This window comes from Cryptomeria japonica, chromosome 10 (genome assembly GCF_030272615.1).
Source record: "Cryptomeria japonica chromosome 10, Sugi_1.0, whole genome shotgun sequence".
Taxonomy (NCBI): domain Eukaryota; kingdom Viridiplantae; phylum Streptophyta; class Pinopsida; order Cupressales; family Cupressaceae; genus Cryptomeria; species Cryptomeria japonica.
Genome location: NC_081414.1, coordinates 10183044 through 10202933, shown reverse-complemented (window position 1 = coordinate 10202933; position 19890 = coordinate 10183044). Strand labels below are relative to the sequence as shown.

Here is a 19890-nt window from a genome sequence, read left to right as displayed (position 1 = left end):
AGATTCCCATACCTACCCATATTGAGAAACCTCATTTTGAGAAGTATAATTAAAAAGGAAATCCTAATAGCCATGTGTCAACCTTTACTTATACCATATGCAGTGATTTCATATTCAAAGATGCTCTTCTTGAAAAACTTTTTTCTAGGTCATTGAAAGACACGACCTTTGATTGTTTTTTCTCTCTACCTAATAATTCAACTTATTAATCAATTTTTTCAACATTTTCAAGCTAACATTAGACATCAAGTCTTCTTGATTGATTTGGTTCATTGCAAGAAACACGTGAAGGAGAAAGTTATTGTTTTCATAAGATGTTATCAAGACCCTTTCTCATAGACCTCTTATCCCCTTTTGCATGGAGATTTATAATGAGTTTTTATTAGGAACTTTTAGCCATACATATGTGAGAAGATAATATTGATAAAATATCCTTCATTTACATGTTTGTGCATAGCTCTCTATGAGTACCAATTATTGGTTAGCTAATATGAGGGCATTTCATCATAAGCTCTTATTGGTTAATTTGATGATGCCTTTCCTTAGATTTTCAGTCATTTAAAAAGAAAAATAAGCTTCACTAAAATTTATCCTTCTTCTAATCATATCCAAACTCAAGTTGTCGTTGGAACTCCTAATATGTCCCCTTCTACTCCTAGACCAAGGACACAATATTTCTCCTATATTTTTTATTTCCTCTATTATATTATGTTATAATTGCTTAATAGTAACCTAATTTAGGTTCCCCCTTATCTATCCTATAGATACCTTGAAACCTTTACCCCCTTCCTTTAATTTGAAATCCTTTTTCAATATCAATGTGCTCCTCGACATGATACTGAGTGATGTATGTGTATTAAGCATGAAATTCAAGACATCGTTGACTATAATGCCATATAGGAGGTTGTTGTAAATGACAAACGGAATAAATATGTTGATCCTCCAAACCAAAATCTAGAAAAAAAAAATTTGATGTCATTTAGCCAACCTTGTAGAACCTTTCATAGAAATAGAATATACCAATCCTAAACTTTGAAACAAGGAACTTGTTAACATTTTCAATGTGATAGATGCTCATCCTCACCAACCCAAACCCCAATTGGCATTACCTATCCCCACATTGATCCTCCTAAGCATGCACCTGATGGACCTTTGTACATTACTATCAGATTTAATGATAAACCCACATGAGGAGTTCTCATTAATCTTCTACATGGTGAATATTATTACATAAGGGTTTCTCTATGTATGAATTTCGCTACGAAACATACAGACAATCACAACTCTTGGTTAGGATGCATGATGATTCCACCTGTCCTACCCTTGGTTCCATAACCATTTGTGTCTAGGTTGGACCTAAACATCTAGATGTATTATTTTTCATAATTCCTACCTCAAACTAATTATGTGTGAAGTTGGGTCATCCTTGGCTCACTTCTATGTGGGTGATCCCCTCGATAATCTACAAGTTTTAAATGTTTTGGTTGAAGGTGAAGTGTATACCATTCATCATAGTGGATATAAACCATTATTTCACCATGGATAATTTTCACTTGACTACCTTTTGTCTTGTCTAATCGAACCTCCTAAGCCTCATGAATATGTTTTGTTCTTATCTTATCAAAAGTTCAAAGCTAGTAAGATTACCCAATTATCTACCTCTAGTTTCCCAAGTCCTAGTCTAGTTGTTATGCCTAAGGATCCTTCTTTTGTGGCTAGATCAATAGTTCCTCTTATCTCATATATAGTGAATGAAACACATCCCAAAGATGTTATCCTTCCCCAACCTTGAAATTCTGGTTTTTTATATTGTGGTTCCACCTATTCCATCCTATGTAGCACCAGGAGGCAAATGCCTAGCACAACCTATAGCTCCTCACACTTTGACGATCACTTTTTTCCCTCTTGTTTTGTTTGAATATAAAGGAAAGCAACTTTTTGTAAAATGATCTTCCCGCCCTATTATTTCCCAACCTTCAATGAATCCTTTTTATCCTCCTATTCTAGCAACAAATAAATAATATGATTCAGCATTGTGTGGCACCCCGATTTTTCCTTCACAAGCTCCCTACTGCACTAGATAAAATTGTAATGCAAACAAAAGTAGGAAACGACGTCGTGTTGTAACTTATCAACTTGTTGAAGCAATTAAACTTTTTCTCCCAATACTCTTCCTATGTAGTTGGATCATCGGTTGACCTTGTCCTTCCCAACACCTGAACCTACCTCTAAGATTGAGCCTTATATTTTCCAACCTAACCAAAAGTTAATGTGTGTCGCCTTCTTCTTTGTCAAGTCTAAAGGTCCCTCCTATCACAGGTTCTTATTCAATGGTTAATAATTCTCACGATGATGTTTATAGAATTATTACACCACCTCATATTTTATTTGGATGATAATTCAAATGATATGGATGACAAAGTTGAGAATAATGTAGAAGTGTATATAATCTTTTTTGCAAAATTGATAAATGTAGATTTTGGGGGCATACATGACAATATTTATTTCATGAGTGATCCTTCATGCATGGAACCAAGTTCTTCTCATAGCACTTTCTATAGTGCCTCTAACATATTGCCCACCATCTCTTTATGGTGAGCAAGATTGGGATGCAGACAATTTAGTATTGATCGTCTCACAGCTGCGATACCCTTCATGTTTTATGTTTTACTTGTACGAAATGTCATTCCTCGTGATGTGTTTTATGGTGTGTATTTTATATTGTTATTTCTATTTGGATGACCCTTGATGCTTTTTCGCACTTGGATACAAAGGGAACACATCTATTATGGCATTCATCTATGTGTATCTTCATTCTAATATTTTTCATAAATGTGATATTGTTGTAAATGTGTTTTTGTTTCATCTTTTGGGGACAATGAAAATCATGGAGACAATTAGGTCTCTTCCATATTGACCCAAAAGTATGCCTTTGTCTATCATGTGCTCTTCCTCCTTTGTACTTGTATTTCCATTATGTTTGGGGGACCGGGTCAATTCAACACAATCATATTGATACACATTATTTATCACATATTTATATTGACTCTAAATCATTAGATCCCTTATGTGCTCTTCTATTATATTTTTTTCTTGTATGTTATATCACCTTAATTTTCCTATGTTGGGGGTAGCGACATGCTTGTCTTTACATGTATTGTTCTTTCTACCTTAAAGGTAATTGCTCTCGATTAGTGTTATCAATTACTTTAAGGTGGGGGCATGCATTCACTATGCATTTCACCTTGCTCACAAACCATGAAGCTAGTTGTTCTCTTGTAGCACCTTGTTGATCATATTTGCAGTACCTTATCAAAGTTACCTAGCAAACATTGCATTTTGTTTGGCTTATAATTTTTAATATTAATGTAAAACTCACCTAGTAAAAAAGGGGTTTTACTAGTGTGTGTTATTTTCCTAGTACTTTTGGAGCTCACTTAACATAACATATCTTGATAGCCCTCTTGATGTGTTCACTTTTCCATGAGCCACCTAGAAAAAAGAGGATTTTGCTAGCCTATGACCTAAGGACGTTTTTGTCGATATGGCTCCTAGTCAAGATTTTTTTATCTTGCTAGTCAAAGGTATCATACCTTGTGTGCTTGTTGATATGGCTCCTATTTAGGATTCAAGGATCTTGCTAGTCTAAGATGCCATACCTTGCATGCTTGTGGATATAGCTCCTAGTTAGGATTCAAGGATCTTGCTAGTCCAAGAAGCCACACCTTTTATGCATTGTTTGTCATGTATGTTTCATATATGCTCAATTATTTCTTAGTGTATTCTCTATGTATGCTTTGTGTATGTGGATTTTGTTTTTGTTGCTAACCATTTTTTATGTTGCATCTTATGTTTATGTTTATATCTTGCTAAAAATACTATGTATGATCTTTTTTAATCTTCTAATCATGGATACATAGGATCCCAAGTCTAAGGGCTATCACATCTTTCAACTTGGAGTTGTCGAGTCTCTTCACTGTTTGGATAGAATACTTTATCTTCATTATATTTTATCACGTGTATGGGCATAAGCTCATACCCCAACTAAAGTGGGGGCTAAATGTAACATTGCAAGTTCAAAACCCTTGACAATTTCATGATAGGTTTATCACATGTCTCAGCGGTTGTGATTGAACTTGTCTAGATGTGTCTATCTCGAGACTATTGGCGATAATGCAGCAAACTGAGAGGGGGGGTGAATCAGTTTGCACCACAACTTACTGTAACTTAAACCACAAAACAAATCTAATAATTAACAGATAAAGCATGAAACAACACCACATCAATAACACACATAACACCAAGATTTTTTATGTGGAAAACCTGGTTAAGGGAAAAACTAAGGTGGTAACCTATCCACAATGAGATAATACCCTGTTAGGAGTAAATGTGAATATTACGATGGGAATGCACATGCATTCAGGCACACTACCTAGAGCTCACTGCTCAAAATAAAAAACCCGGGAAGGCAACAACTTTAAGGGAAGGCTCATTGCCTTACAAATAAATTCAGACTACAATCCGGATTAAATAAACTATAAAAATAGCATCTCCATATGCTTGAGTACAGTTCCAGTTAAGCACACAATCTTCTCTACAACACTTTTCTTCTTCACACTTCTGAAAGATCAAATCACTTGTTCACACATCCAACTCAATCATATACAACGTAGACACTCACAAACATACATCTTACATGATTATTACATATATTTATACAAACCCTCATCTCATATTTCAAGGTTGGATAAACCCTCGATACAAATTACAAAATAATATCCTCACACACTACAACAATACATGCAGACCCAAAAAATGTCAGCTAAGACATAGTCTGGACCAAAATCAATACCGCAAATACACAACACCTCCAAAGATTATGCCTCAATCATCCCAACATGCTACAATCATCAAGAATGTTGCATAACAAGAAGAACATCACCAGACAAGGAAAAAATTCAATAACACACACACTAATCAATGCAGACCACCAATATGCATAGAAAATGATCTAGAGACATTCACAAGCAACGTGAATTGCATCACAACAACCACAACAACTCGGATTACCAGAATCATCATCATTTCTCTACTGAAGCATAAGAACATCAACATAATTATTTGTTAAACTAAAAGATTTACTTGTGGACCTCCAAATCATGAACCACTTGAACTGAGGACACAAATCAACGTCCAGAACACATCCCAAACATCTGCAACCAAAGATATTGCAATTCCAGAGCAATATGGAGCACAAATCAGAATACCGAATAACACGAACAATTGTGTAACATCCTTAATACCAAATCTCATAACTCGATCAAATAATCATGTGGACCTCTACAAATGGGAATGAACCATCTACAGACAACATACCAGAAACCCTTTAAACTGCATCATCTCATCTGGAACACATAGGCTAAACCAACTCATTCAATCAAATTGCAACACTGGAATACATAGAAACTGTCCAACAATCTCCACATATGTTGACATCAATGACAACATAACAACAAATATCCAACATAGACCAAACATTTAATGAGGGTCACGTCCAATAGTGCCTATCCCTTTGTGCAACCAAAATAGGTTGAAAACTAGCACCTAGCACTAGTGTCCTCGTGATTTGGCTCCAAATTCAAATATTTGAATGTCACTATTGAGCCCTTAACAGTTGTATCCTATTATCGGTCTCTCCCAAAAAATTGTTAATGAGAAGTTGAAATTCACATTTAAATGTATCTTCATTTCCTATTTGAAATGTTAGTTCCCTAATTCTCAAACCTAAGCCAATCCAATTCGGTTGAGCAATCAATCAATAAAGTACTTGAAGTCATTTATTGTAGGATTACAAATCAATCGAGCAACAAAGTCAAAATCAAGCATCTAAGATCTTTCAAGCATCATTTGTTAAAATGTTGCAAGACTTCACCTCACATGGATCCAAACTAGGGTTTTGTTTATGAGGTAATCATTGATGTTTTGTTTCATTCATTTGCCTTTGTTCCTGAGGGAATGTGCGATGATTTATTATTCATAATTGTTTTTGTAGAGGTAGGAACACCAACATACAGTTTGACTTAGGAAAGCCCCATACAACTTAACCATTTTCCCCCTCTTTTTGTGTGTGTAGATCTAGATATGAAGATTGACAACAATTGAAAGATACGGGTAGATAGAGCACACATTGACAAATAATTCCACATTTTGAACAACAAAAACCACTTGGATACTACAGATGGGCACTAGTGTCCTCATAGCTATGCTTTGAATTTTGAGGACCTCTTGATTCTATTCCCAACTTGTCTTTGCATTAGGATGCTCCAATACCCAATTCCCCTATCCTACCCAGATCACTCTCGATTTTTGTCACAAGTGCCTCTTTATGTTTCTTTTCCAAATCTATCCTTTTGTTGTGCATTTTTGTTCTTTCAAAACTAAAATAGATTAGGTATGGATCCAAGTCTATTTAGCTCTCCCTAGAGGACTAAATTCAAACCCATTCATACCTATTCTAAATGAAATATATGTGAAAGGGATATTAATTCTCAATTGATGCACATATTAGACTAGGATCACGTTTTCACCATTTCACACCTTACACTAATGATCTTAACCATTTTAAGACTAAAATCTTCATGAAATTAAAGTGTGTGGATAGATATATGGTAAAATAAAAATAAAAAATGGGTAGTTGGTGAGATTGTGGGCAATAGTTGTCTATTGATACACCAATTCTTAAAGGTGAATCCTTGCTCAAAAGAGGTTGGTGCCTCCTATCAAAAAATATTGGTGTCTCTTTCTAAATTGTTGCTTAGTTGTATGGATTGGTGTCTCCAATGGGTTGGTGCCAACAAAATTATATAGGACATTAGTGTCTCCAGTGGGTTGGTGCTTGGAAGCATTGTTAGATCATATTATTACTTTTTGTGAGACTAGATCTGGATAACATATCTAAGAAGTCCTTCATGGTAGTTTTCTCTTATAAAGGTTTACACATAAATCTTGTGTTTTGTCTTGTGTGGATGTTGCTTGTTTATTGTTACTGCTATTATTGTTGTTGATTCATGGTCATTAATTTTTTAATTAAGTAAAGTATTGCATTATACAGATTCACCCCTCTCAAAATAATTGTGTGCTCATCAACATCATTAAAAGACAAGGATTTCTCCTTTAAAGATAAAGTGACCTACTCCAAATGTTGTTCAAAAGTATCTACACTCGTGTCAAATTGTGAGGAATAACTATGTAGAGAATGGACAAGAGGGTTAGAATGTTCCCTCACAACAAATGAAGAAGGGTCGTCTCCATAAAAGAGAACCAACATGTAATCAATTATGTCTCCCAAATCTAAAATGCAAGACTCCACAAATAAAACTAAATTGTTTGTCAAGTGATTATCCCACATAGTAATCTCTAGAAGACAATGTGAATCCTACTACATTGAATCACAGGAGGCAAAAACTACGACAACACAAGTATCATCAGAAAAAATAGTAGATGAAAGAGATGGAATAATAGAACGTGTATCTAGAACCTCGATAGATGAAAGAACTCCAATATTCAAATGACCATATTTAATATCCTCAAATGTATCCACAGTAAATGTCATAGTGTGTACATCAACCAAAGGAACAATAGGAGGAAAATGTGGGAAGGTGTAGACTCGAGATTGGTGATCAGCCTCCCAATTGAAACAATATCTCTATTATGAAAATGTGGAGTGGTGGTTGAATCTGGTGTGAAATCAACACTTTTTCTTGTTCCATCATCCTCATATGATGTACAACACCCCCATATAGATGAACAAACGATTGTCTTGTTTCTTGTTGCCTAGATGGAATCGACCTCAACACTAATATGTGTTCTAGGCCCACATTGCAATATTGTAACTCCACATCCTAAGCTTTGCCCATCCTAATATACCACCATGTGCATATCTCAATAAAGGTGTGCCGAAATGCAATAGCCCCATCCAAACACCTCCTCCTCAATCATTTAATATAAGACCCAAGACCACCCAATAGGAAATCCATGCACTGGCCTATGTAGCATCAATAAACCACTAATCAAGATTGCTATATATAACAGCAAGATTGGCAATCCTCTTTGCATGTCCTATCCCAAGTCCATCTCAATCCCTCTCAAGGGAAAAACCTCTATCATAAATGTGTAACAAATGTAGTAATCCTTGGTACCTATATCATACTCCATTAAGGCACCATGGATCAAGATTCACAAAATCAACCAAACATCTTGTGCGAAGATCAAAGTTGATCATCTCTCTATGTCAATGCTCCACCAAAGCGGCCATCATCACTCAAAGTTGATAATCTCTCTATGCCAATGCTCCACAAAAGTGGCCATCATCACTTAGTGCACCTTAATTTATGGCCAATGCCCTGCTCCATCCAAACCCACCTCCACTAGGAACTCTTGCACCATATCAATCAATTGAAGTGTTAAATTCATAGTCATTGGTTGTCGCTCTTGTGACTATAACAATGACAATACCACTTGCATTTTCAAACAAATTTAGGCCAAATCACCCTCTAATAATCTTAAATAGTGCAAGTGTTATTTTTCCCCTTGCAAGCATTGAATCAACACAAACCTTATTTCCACCTATGAAAGCATTGAACCAATTAGCATAAGCACTTATCTATTGTGAATAAGATTCGATCAACACATGTCCTAAACTATCTTACAAAAGCGTTGCTTTAACTAATGCAAAGCATCACTCTATCAAAGAGTTTAACCCCACCTAGGAACACAATGAAAAGTGTATTTGAGATCTGTGATCAATGGAAAGGCCAAAATTCTAATTGCACAGTTAATGGTGGGATCTCATCATTTGAGATGCAAAACTGGTAGAGGGAAGGTTCCCAAAGAAGAATGGGAAGAAAGGACGTGCATCTTTTGCAGTAAGAGGGCAGTGGAAACAAAATGGTGTTTCATCAAAGAGTGTGCAACGCATGAAGATATATGCAATCAATTTGCTAACGAATTAAAGGTGGATAGTTTGAATGAGCCTTTTGAAAATACAAGACTTCACAAAACGAGTTTCATAATCAAGATTCATAGCAACAGAGTCAACATGGAAAAGAAATTGAAAATGGGTTAACTTGTTTCATCTTGGTCCCTTAGACCGTTGGGTCTCGTGGGCGTCATTAAAATTGCTTCATTCATTCATTCATTCTAACCCATGCATGTGCAAAATTGTACATTTGCTAATCTAATTCACGCAAGTGCTAAATGAGGTTTTACCCTATCGCAATCCTTGCATAGTCGTTACATCTACCAATGCAAGCACTAATTTAACCTACAAAAGTGCTTGATGCGACCACATAAATGTTAAATTGGTGTGTAGTGCCTCTCCCCCAACACCTTTTACATAGTATTAATGACACCTAACATACCCCTAGGAACCTAGGAATAGAATACATATCATTGGTCCTTCCTCCACTGACATCTCATGCAATCAACCCTACTCTATGCAATATGTATAGAAAGGAATGGCACCATCTTGTTTGCTGCTACCACACCAAAGAAATCTAAATCCATTAAATAAGAGAGTGAAAATGACTCTTATGAGCCCTCCCCTAATTTATTTATTAAAATGATCCTTATGGACCCTCCCCTAATTTATTTATTAAAATGATCCTTATGGACCCTCCCCTAATCTATTTATAAGCATCTAGCCCCACAAACTCATCCTTCTATATTGGAGGCACCACTTTCTCTCTTCTTTCTTTTGCCATTCTTCCATTTCTTCATCTTTTTCCTCTATTCTTTGGTGCCCTTGTGTCTTTTCATCATTCCCTAATTTCTTTTTCAAGAATTCACCCCAAAAACTTATTTTCTCTCGAGGGAACATCATCCAACCTTTCTTCCTTTCACCAAGGGCACGATATTTTTTTTCTTTGATATGATATCCTCCTTCTTATGATGACACTATATCAAAGAGGGCCAAACTGTAGAAACCCTAAAATTCAACCCATCTATATAATTAATTACATTTAAAATTTAATTAAATATTTTCAATTAATCATATTCATTCCCACAATTAACTTCTTCAAAAGGTTTAATTAATTTATTTAATCTAACATTAGCCCTTATTCCTAATTCTCTTAAACTTGATTACTTAATTAATCTGTAATTAATTAATTAAACCAAGCCTATCACTCGTTAATATTTGTTCCAATTTAAAATTCTTCATGTTTCCATTTGACATCTCCTTGTTCTTCTTAATGTGTGAGCACACTTTCCCTCCTCTCCTTGCCAAGATCACTCACATGCTTCTACCTTGTGACACGTGTCCCAAGGCTAAAGCATACCATTCTCATTTAATCTCAACACTCCATTTTAGCCACCAAAAATCTATAAATTGGAACCCTCTCCATTCATTTTAAAAATCCATTAAAGACCAAGTTTATGTTGTCGAAATCTTTTTTTCTTTCATTATGTTATGGTTATGTTGTTGAGAGAACAATCCACATTACAAGCGCATCAAAAAGCAAATCAAGTGGAGAAGGATGTCTCTAATTCAACTCAATCCATGAGATGAGAAGGTAAAAGGCAAGGTAAGCCATTTACTTTCATTTATCTATTTGTGGTTTATACTCATTTTGGCATTTGTGTCCCATGTCTCTATTACTAAGGAAAATTGGTTTTTGTGTATTTTTGCATCTAATGTTGAAGTACAATGCTTGTACCCTATGTTTCAATGCCTATGTTGGTAGGATCAACACCTAATATCATCTTGGTGCATGTTTTCTATTCTTCAACACTGTGCCATATATTTCAACACCTTTGCTGATTTAATTTTTTTTTTCAATTTTGTGTTTCTCATTCTATCTTACCTGTTGTTTTCTATTGATTTTGGTGTTTTTCTAGTAACCCTACTTTTTGTTGAGACATGGACCAGCTAGGACTTGAACCTAGGGCCTTCCATACGCTACTGGAGTGCTCTACCATTGAGCTACTGGCCCCTCTTGGACCAGTCCATCATCGGTCCGGGTGTGGCTTATTTCCAACACCAACACCCCCCCTTAAGCCACACCTCTCGTGTGCTTGGGGGTCCTAGCCAGGACCTGGCTCTGATACCATGTTTAGACATGGACCAGCTAGGACTCGAACCTAGGACCTTCCATACGCTACTGGAGTGCTCTACCACTGAGCTACTGGCCCCTCTTGGACCAGTCCATCATCGGTCCGGGTGTGGCTTATTTCCAACACCAACACTTTTTGGATTAGTAACATGTCCCTTGATGCTGCTGCTTGGTGTTTGTTTTAACATTATTTTGTAAAATCTTTAAAACCATACTTGCACCCTATGGTTCAATGCTTACATGGATCACTTTCTTAACCTTGAAGATTGGCACTTTCGAATATGAGGTATAATAATTTACCAATTGTTTTTTTGTATTTTAGTGCCTAGTGTGATCGCAAGTATTGTGCCTACATCGATCAAATGTGCTCGTAGGCTTGTACCTTAGCCTTGATATTGCTAGCTTTCATGCCAAAAACTTAGTGCTCCAAATGGACAATCATGACTATGAATTACTGTTTCAAACCCTCATTGGACTAGCATGCTCGCAAACTTTGTCCCCCTATTGGGCTACCATGCTCAAAGGTTCTTACTATTCTTTACATTGTTATACATTCATCTCAAGGATAAGATCCCCTAATTGTGACCTCACCTAATCCAACCCAAACCAGAAGTCTAAATTTCACTAATTAAGAAAATAGATACAATCATTTAAAAGAAAGAACATCTCTTTCACAATGATAAATCTAAATTCTTTCTTAAACCAAAATGAAATGTTTTCTAATGTCATTCCCTATTAAGACCACACCTTGAATTCTAATTTGACAATCTATGAAGATTACACACAATTATTCCAAATCAATTCTTAAATTCACTCCCATAAAACAATCCACTAACTGTAACTTCTCCACTTTTTCATTTTCTAATGCAATAATTTTTTATTTTTTATTTTTAAATTCAACAATCATCACTCATTAGAGGAATAACTTATAAAATCGAATTCTTGAATAATTTGTTTACCTGAAAACTTTTTTTTTATATTCCAGATTGTTTACAAATATTTTGCTCATACGAGCATCAATTTGAGACCATTACATGACTTGTATTTGCTCATATTGAGCAACCACAACCGTGACACTAATGCTATCTCATTTGAAGACCAATCATCACAAATTAGAATCCACTTATTAGAAACCATCATTAGCTCATTTTGAGCAACCACACTAGAATCAACCTATGGAAGACCAAGAGTCACAAATTAGAATCCACTTATTAGAAACCACCTAGAAGCCAACTATGGAAGACTAAGAGGCACAACTTTGAATTTCATATTAGATGTCTCTTTAGGATTTGAACTTTGATCTCCACAATGAGAACTCAATGCTTTAAACAATAGAACACAACCCTTTGGACCTATGCACACAACTTAAAAAAATATCTACTAATTAATTATTACATTTTCCTATTTTTTTACTATTAAAACTTACTACAATTAATAATACGAAATCTTTTTTTCATTTTTCTAAAATGAAATCATTACAATTATCTATTGTACAACCCACTATTTATTCCTCTAAAAGAATTGGCTATTAGAACTAGATAAAATAAGACAAAATAAATTCTTAAAATAACTGATTCAACATAAAAAAAATATGTTTAATTAACTAATGATTAATTATTTATTTCTCATCCCACACAATTGAATCAAGTCAAATTACTTCAGCAACAGTTCATAGTTCACAGTTCATCTTTCTTAATTCCTGTATCTACTGCACAACATAATCTCGCCACAAAATCCTTAGTAGCATTGTTACACAATCAATAATAACCGTTAAAATAATTAATCATATCAATTAAACAATATTATTGCAACAACACATTATACATAAATACATTAAATCGACCATCACAAAAGACCAAAAATTTATTTAAAAAAAGAAAAAGAAAAGAGATGCTACATAGAAGAAACACACAACCTCCCGATGTAACTCCTCCACAATTATCCATTTCTAAGTAGATCATATACGAACATACCCATGTGAATTTCCTTTATTATTGAAAATGGTGAAATGGAGAATCAAACAAAACTAAATTGTAAGGGACGGCCAAAAAATGGAAGTACTGTGCTAGTACAATGATACGACGTATCAGAGTTCGGACCATACATGTAACTGTCATGAATAACATGAAGCACGCCATAACACCAGTAGCGATAACTGAGTTCCCACAGATAAAAGTTATGCTCAGGTGCAAGAAGCAAAACATTTGAATTTTACACCATCTACACTCATCTACAGCTGAATGATGTTCTAGAACAATTTTCAATACATTAATGCTGACATACATCCATCATCAAGAACTTTGCGTGAGCAGAGTCTGTCAAGAACATAAGAATAGGTACAGGTATTTTAATGAAAATTTTAGAGACCATTCCTCATAGCACCTCGTGCAGCCTCACGCTTCATCTCTGCTGCTTGCCCTGATCCTCTAAAGTATGTATAGACTTGCTGTAGTTAAATGGGAAATGTAGTGTTAACAAATAGTCTTGACCAGCGTTTCAAAAAAAATTCTCTTCTATGATGGAATAATGTGAAATAAAGGCAATGGTTAATGCATGAACTGATACATGATACATATTAATGCTTGTTAAGGACTCAAACGATAATCAAGTAAAGATGGATCAATAAACATGCAAACTTAAGAAACAAAATTGCCAGAACGTACAGATGAAATTTGCATTCAAAGTTACTGCACTATAATTCATGACAGCTTTTCCACAATATCATGTAAAAAGTAAAACTAAATAGTGTGTCAAGAAAGAGCAATCTTGATCTTACCTGGATGACCCAAAAACTTAGTAGCGTTTCTAGACAAAATAACCCAAAACCAACAAGGTAAAATATCTATGCAATGCCAAAAAACAAATAATATATTAGAATGCTCGCTTGAAATTAACTAGCTTGGTTAACAATGAAATAGTCAAACATAAAAAAATTACACAAATGCTTACCCCAACTAAAACATGATCCTGAAAGATATCAACGGCCGGCAAGATACCCCTGTTACATTGCAATTAAAAAATGTGAGAATCGATCAAAGTTCAAGTAGATATTCAGAACAATTGCCCAAACCCTGGTCTGTAATATACACAGGAGCATTTGCATTCCTCCTTTAGAAGGATGCTCACATTTATATCCCTAACGTTGCAAATACTTTCTAGCCACTAGCAAAAAATAATAATAATTGACTTGTTTGCGGCCATGAAAACCCCTTTAGCCTTCATCACTGTTATTCAGACACCATATCTTCAAATCTCTAAGAAATACTGAATATTCCTCAAAATGGTCTTCTTTGGAGAATGAAATTTTATACAAGCAATAATAATTTTTAACCATGATTGGGTAGACTTTACAATGAAAATTGTTTCACACTCGAGTTATTATATTCATAATCTCCAAGTTATCAGACATCAATGTAATGCATAGTAGCAAGTAGTATTAAGTTCATGTCTTTGGGCTGGCGCACCCGCACCAAGTTCGCCTGGGTCAACCCAAGGTACATCCCAAGTACACAATGGGCACACGGGCTCTTACCCAAAGCACCTGCGGCATACCCTAGGCACACCAGGGCGAACCCATAGGTAACTCGTGGGGGAAAAACCCAGCATTTTATAAAAAACAATTTTAAAAAACCTTTTTTTTGCCTAAAACCCTTATCCGCCCCTTATTGCATCATTTCGCCCTAGACAAAACATATTCTCTCTTCACTCTCTCTCATTTCATTTTGACATTTTGAAGGGCTGATTTTTTCCAAGGGGATCGATTGAGAAGTGCCAAAGGAGGGAAGATAGCTGCATAAAGGATTTAATCACCTAAGGTAAGCATTTAACACTTTTCTCTAGTCTTTTAACGATTTTTTTCAAGATTTTAATGAATTTTTCAAGTTTGTCTTTTTTTTTTAAAAGAAAAAGAGAAACAAGTTTCACTATTTATAATAATGTTTTTTGTTCGTTTTGAACTTTTGTTAGCTTGTACATATTGTAAGCTTGCTTTTTTCTTTTTAAAAAATTTAAAATTATGTAATTTCTTATAATCACAAATTCAGATAAGAATGGCCAGTAGTTCAAGTTCAATGAGTGTGGATGCAGACCAAAAATTTAAAATTGATAAAGAGAAAAACTAAGATCTCATCCTTCCACAAATTAAAAAACAATGACTTTACCTACGGATTCTCAACCATGAATGGCCTCCCAACATCCTTTCTTGGAGACACCCTCTATACAAGTAGAAGATCCCAATCTTTCCCACAAAAGAGGCCCATTGTTCAAGTCATTTAAAATGGAAGCAAAAGACATTGCAAAGGAAAAAATTGCACATTGCGTTTATGCCAATGGTCTTCCTTTCAACTTGGTGAGATCACCATATTGGCGGGAAATGGTGGCGGCAATCAATAGTGCACCTCCTGGTTTCACAAGCCTTGGGTATGAAAAGGTGTGCACCACCTCGTTGGGAAGAGAGAAGAATTTTGTAGAGACATCACTCAAACCAATTAGAGATTCTTGGTATGAATTGAGAGTTTCTATTGTTTCTGATAGATGGAAAGATTGCAATAACCGTCCATTAATAAATGTAATTGCAGTGTCCCCCAAAGGGGCAATGTTTTTTAGGGTGATTGATTGTGAGGGGCAAATCAAAGATGCAGATTTCATTTCCAAAATCCTCATTAAGTCCATAAAGATGGTGGGTCATGAAAATGTTGTCCAAATCATTACAACGATGCAAAAAATTACAAAGCTGCAAGTGCTTTGGTTGAGCAAAGATATGAGCACATTTTTTGGATGCCATCCACTATACACTCCCTTAGCTTGGTGATGCAAGCAATTGGCACTCAAATAGAGTGTGTGAAAGAAATATACCAAGAGGGTGAGGAGATCGAAATGTTTGTGACAAACCACCATATGTCACAAGGCATTTTCAGGACTTTCTGAGGTTGGAATTGTTAAAGGTAAATTTAATTTATTTATTTAATTTTATATATTTTAATGTGTTTACATATTTTTTACATGATCCTAAGTTGTTGAGACCCAATTTGCATCACATACAATCATTTTGATACAACTTTCGAAGGTGCGAGAGACATTGGGTGTCATGGTTATTAGTAACCAATGGAGTGCCAAGAAGGTCAGATCATTGATCCTGGATGATAATTGGTGGGCTCCTGTGGAATGTCTTAAATTTCACCGAGCCAACCATTAGCATGATCAGGTTTGGTAATATAGATACACCACATTTGGAGGAAATCTATGATGGCATGGACCCCATGATAGAAAAAATAAAGGTCATAATAGCACAAAAAGAGAATGACCCCGAAGAAACATTTTTCAAAAGGGTGGAAAAAATCAGTCATAATCGTTGGAACAAGATGAACACGCCATTGCGCCTCCTTGCATATGTATTATCTCCCAAATAGTATAGCACTGCAATAATTGCTTTGCCAAGGAGAACTCCACCATATAGAGATGGTGAAGTTGCTATTAGGCACAAGCGAGCATTCGCTAGAATCTTCCCAAATCCGGAAGTGGTGGAACATGTTAGGGAGTTTGGCACGTTCATCTCAAGAAAAGATCATAGCCCTTGTACTATTAATGAAAAATCCAAAGTAAATACACGTACATAGTGGGTACCTCAACGATCAAGTTATTTGTGCCTCCAACCTCTTGCAATCTCTATCCCAAGTTTTTTTTTATTTTTTGACATTTGTATTGTGGACTTTAGTACATAGCATTCTTTAATTTATTTTGCATTTTTTATTTTTAAGTTGAGTTGATTTTCTCTCCAATTTCAATAGGTTGCAAGTTCTTCCATTGGATGGAATTGGAGTACATACTCCTTTATCCACTCAATGAACCGTAACCAGTTGGCTGCAAATAAAAGCAAAAGGACTTGATTTATGTTCATTCCAATTTGTGTCTTCTATCACATAAGCAACACCACTACAAGGATGGGTCAACGAAGATTTGGGATGTAACCCCTGAGTGTACCAACTTGGATGCATCTATTGAAGAGCTTGCTAGAGTTACTATGGATGATGATGATGATGATGATGATGATGAGATACTTACACATGATCCACCTAGTGGGAGTGGCACTGTTAGTGTAGGTTTTTATTTTCCTAGTTGGGTTTATTATTTTCTTTTTTCCTAGGTTTTTCCTACACTTTAATTAGGCTTGCTTAGGTCAATAAAGCATGTTTACTTAAGACAAGTGGGTATTGAGGTGTCCGCATGCTATGAGGAGGTGCAATTACTATGTTTAGACCATCATGGTGGTCTCTCCTCATTGGCCACTATTGCCACCTCCACCCCTCACTTGAGTCTATATAAGCACGCTACCTTGCTTGTATTTTCATATTGGACATTGGGAGATTTCTCTTAATGCTATTCTGTCGTTGAGCATTCACATCAAGTTTCTCTAGTATTGTTATTCTGTCCATTTTATTTCCAGTATTTTGTCCTAACTCTTTCAATTCGATTCTAGTTTAAATCTGTTTTCTCAGATTTTAACATCGTATCAGAGCTTGTTTTGAAAGATTAGATTATTGTAGAGATCTTGTAAAATCTTGCTTTGTTTTCTTTTGCATTTTGCATGATTTGAAAAACCAACAAAGACTTATGAAGATCCAATAATATTGTTTTACATATATTTTTTTTGTAAAACAAGGTTTTTGAAGCTTAGATGTGTGAAGGAACTTTCAAACAATGTATTTTGAGGCCTAACAGACTTTTCCTTTGTGTTTGGAAGGCCCAAAAACCTCTATTTTCATATAAAGTGTGTGCAGATCGAACACCAGAAGCTTTGCATGTTGTTTTTTTCCTTGTTAATGCAAATTGAACTTATTATAGATATAGATAGATGTGAACTAAATCAAATTCAGTCTTCTATTTGCAGGTAAGTATCTTTAAATTCAGTTCTTTAACTTCTTTAGACTCAAGTAGAGAAAGACAAATCACAGGTATGTAAAGATGTCTTTAGAATCTAATATCAAAGAATGCAGTAGATGATTTGCAACTAGTATAGAATCAGTTACTTATCTGTACTTTGACTAATATGAAGCAGTGCCTGATATATAATATTGCTCAAGTCCACCTTGATCACCGATAGACCTCACCCAGGTAAGTATACTGTAATGTCTGATATTATGATTAATTCACTAATAGTGAATGCCCAGCACTTGAAAATATATATTCAATCTGCAGTATAAACTGCCCTTAATATGATGTCGATCTGCGATATAGAATGCCTTGGATATTGTTATCAATCTGCAATATCAAATGAATATATAATGTCGAACTATATCTTGTGAATATATGAGTCGTTGGGATTATCTTTGCTGAAGAATACAAGTCATTTATCAATTTCGATGATTGCATTCTTCCATCGAATGAGGCTATATATGAATTGTAGAACCGATCCATGATCGGTTGTGTCTCTTCAATATCAAACGGTATGTCTTAATGGTTAGTTAGTTAGTACTAACTAACTATTAGTATGTTAACAATACAAACATGGATCGAACTATAATTCAATCGCATCTCCAGCACTTAACATTTGATATTGATTCATATATGTCTCAAGTTCATCTTAGATGTGAAGATATTAATCCAAGTCTTACATCAGTATGGTTTGTGCTTCAGTCTGTATATATATATGTGAATATATGCAAGGCATATGTTCACATATATATATACAAATAAATCTCAGTAATCTGACCATAGCTACAATATCTTCAACACTTGTTGAAGGCGTTTTTTTACATTGTGGCCCCATCTTCCACAAGTGATAAAGAAAAATGCTTTCTGGGTTTGTTTCACCGCTGAAAAAACCATCTGGGTCATTGCCAAAGTTTGCATTCAATCAGCAGATCTTTCGAAAATCGTGTCGGAAAGATTCAGCCAGACCCCTCACCATTGCAGTTTTCATTGTTGCATCTGATCTTCAAATGAGTTGTTCTCAGTCATAACGGAGGTATTGTTCAGTGCAATTTATTTTTTAAAGGGGGTATTTTTTTGTGCTCTTTGCAATGGTGTAATCATTTTTTTCTTAGAAGTTACCAATTTTCCAAAAATTAAGTTTTATCAGCAGATCTCAAGGGCAGTCCCTGTTTTATGAACTTCAAACCACTATAACTTTCACATATGATCTCGGACTTAGGTCATTCTTTTTTTGAAAGTGGATATTTTTTCAAGTAGAATACATTGGTGTTGGTTTGATGTTCATATTCTGAGAGATTATTTTCGCCTTCAGTATTTGTGTCCATTTTTTGGACTTTGTAAAACTCTGGAAAATGGATCAAAATACAGTACCAATACTCACACCTTACAACTACTATGAGTGGAAGTCAAAAATGACAAGCTATCTTAAGAAGTTGGGGTTGTTTAGAGTAACTATGGGATTTGAAACTAAACCAACACTAATTGCAGAAAAGCCAAAATGGTAACAAATGTGATGAAGCTTATGGTACTCTATGTATGTCTGTATCTTCTGATCTTCTTTTTCATGTTGAATCTGCTACAACTCCAAATGATGTATGGACAACATTAGAAGGGTTGTTTGGTAAACAAGATGAACTAAGGGGACACCAATTGGAGAATGAGCTAATAGGGTTAAATCCATGTAATTTTGATACAATTCAGGACTTCTTCACAAAACTAAAGGTTGTAAGATTGCAATTGAAGACATGTGGGATAGATAAGAAAGATTCACAATTGATTCTAAGCAATCTTTCCAAACTTGGTCCAAACTATTCAGTTTTTGTTTCTACTTTCCATGCTACAAAAAGGG

The 19890-nt window shown here is 35.2% G+C and overlaps 1 protein-coding gene across 3 annotated transcripts in view; it reads right to left on the bottom strand.

The window, feature by feature from the left end:
• Window positions 1-13071: 13071 nt before the first annotated feature.
• Window positions 13072-19890, bottom strand: part of LOC131069379 (secretory carrier-associated membrane protein) — a 56051-nt gene continuing 49232 nt past the window's right edge. For 2 of the 3 annotated variants that reach the window (XM_059212101.1, XM_059212102.1), the window contains exons 11-13: window positions 14061-14109; window positions 13888-13953; window positions 13072-13557 (exon numbers count right to left, since the gene is read on the bottom strand). In XM_059212101.1, coding sequence (XP_059068084.1) covers window positions 13471-13557; window positions 13888-13953; window positions 14061-14109 — 202 coding nt within the window. In that variant the 3' untranslated portion in view covers window positions 13072-13470. The remainder of the gene's footprint in view (window positions 13558-13887; window positions 13954-14060; window positions 14110-19890) is intronic. The other variant, XM_059212103.1, reaches the window with a different exon arrangement.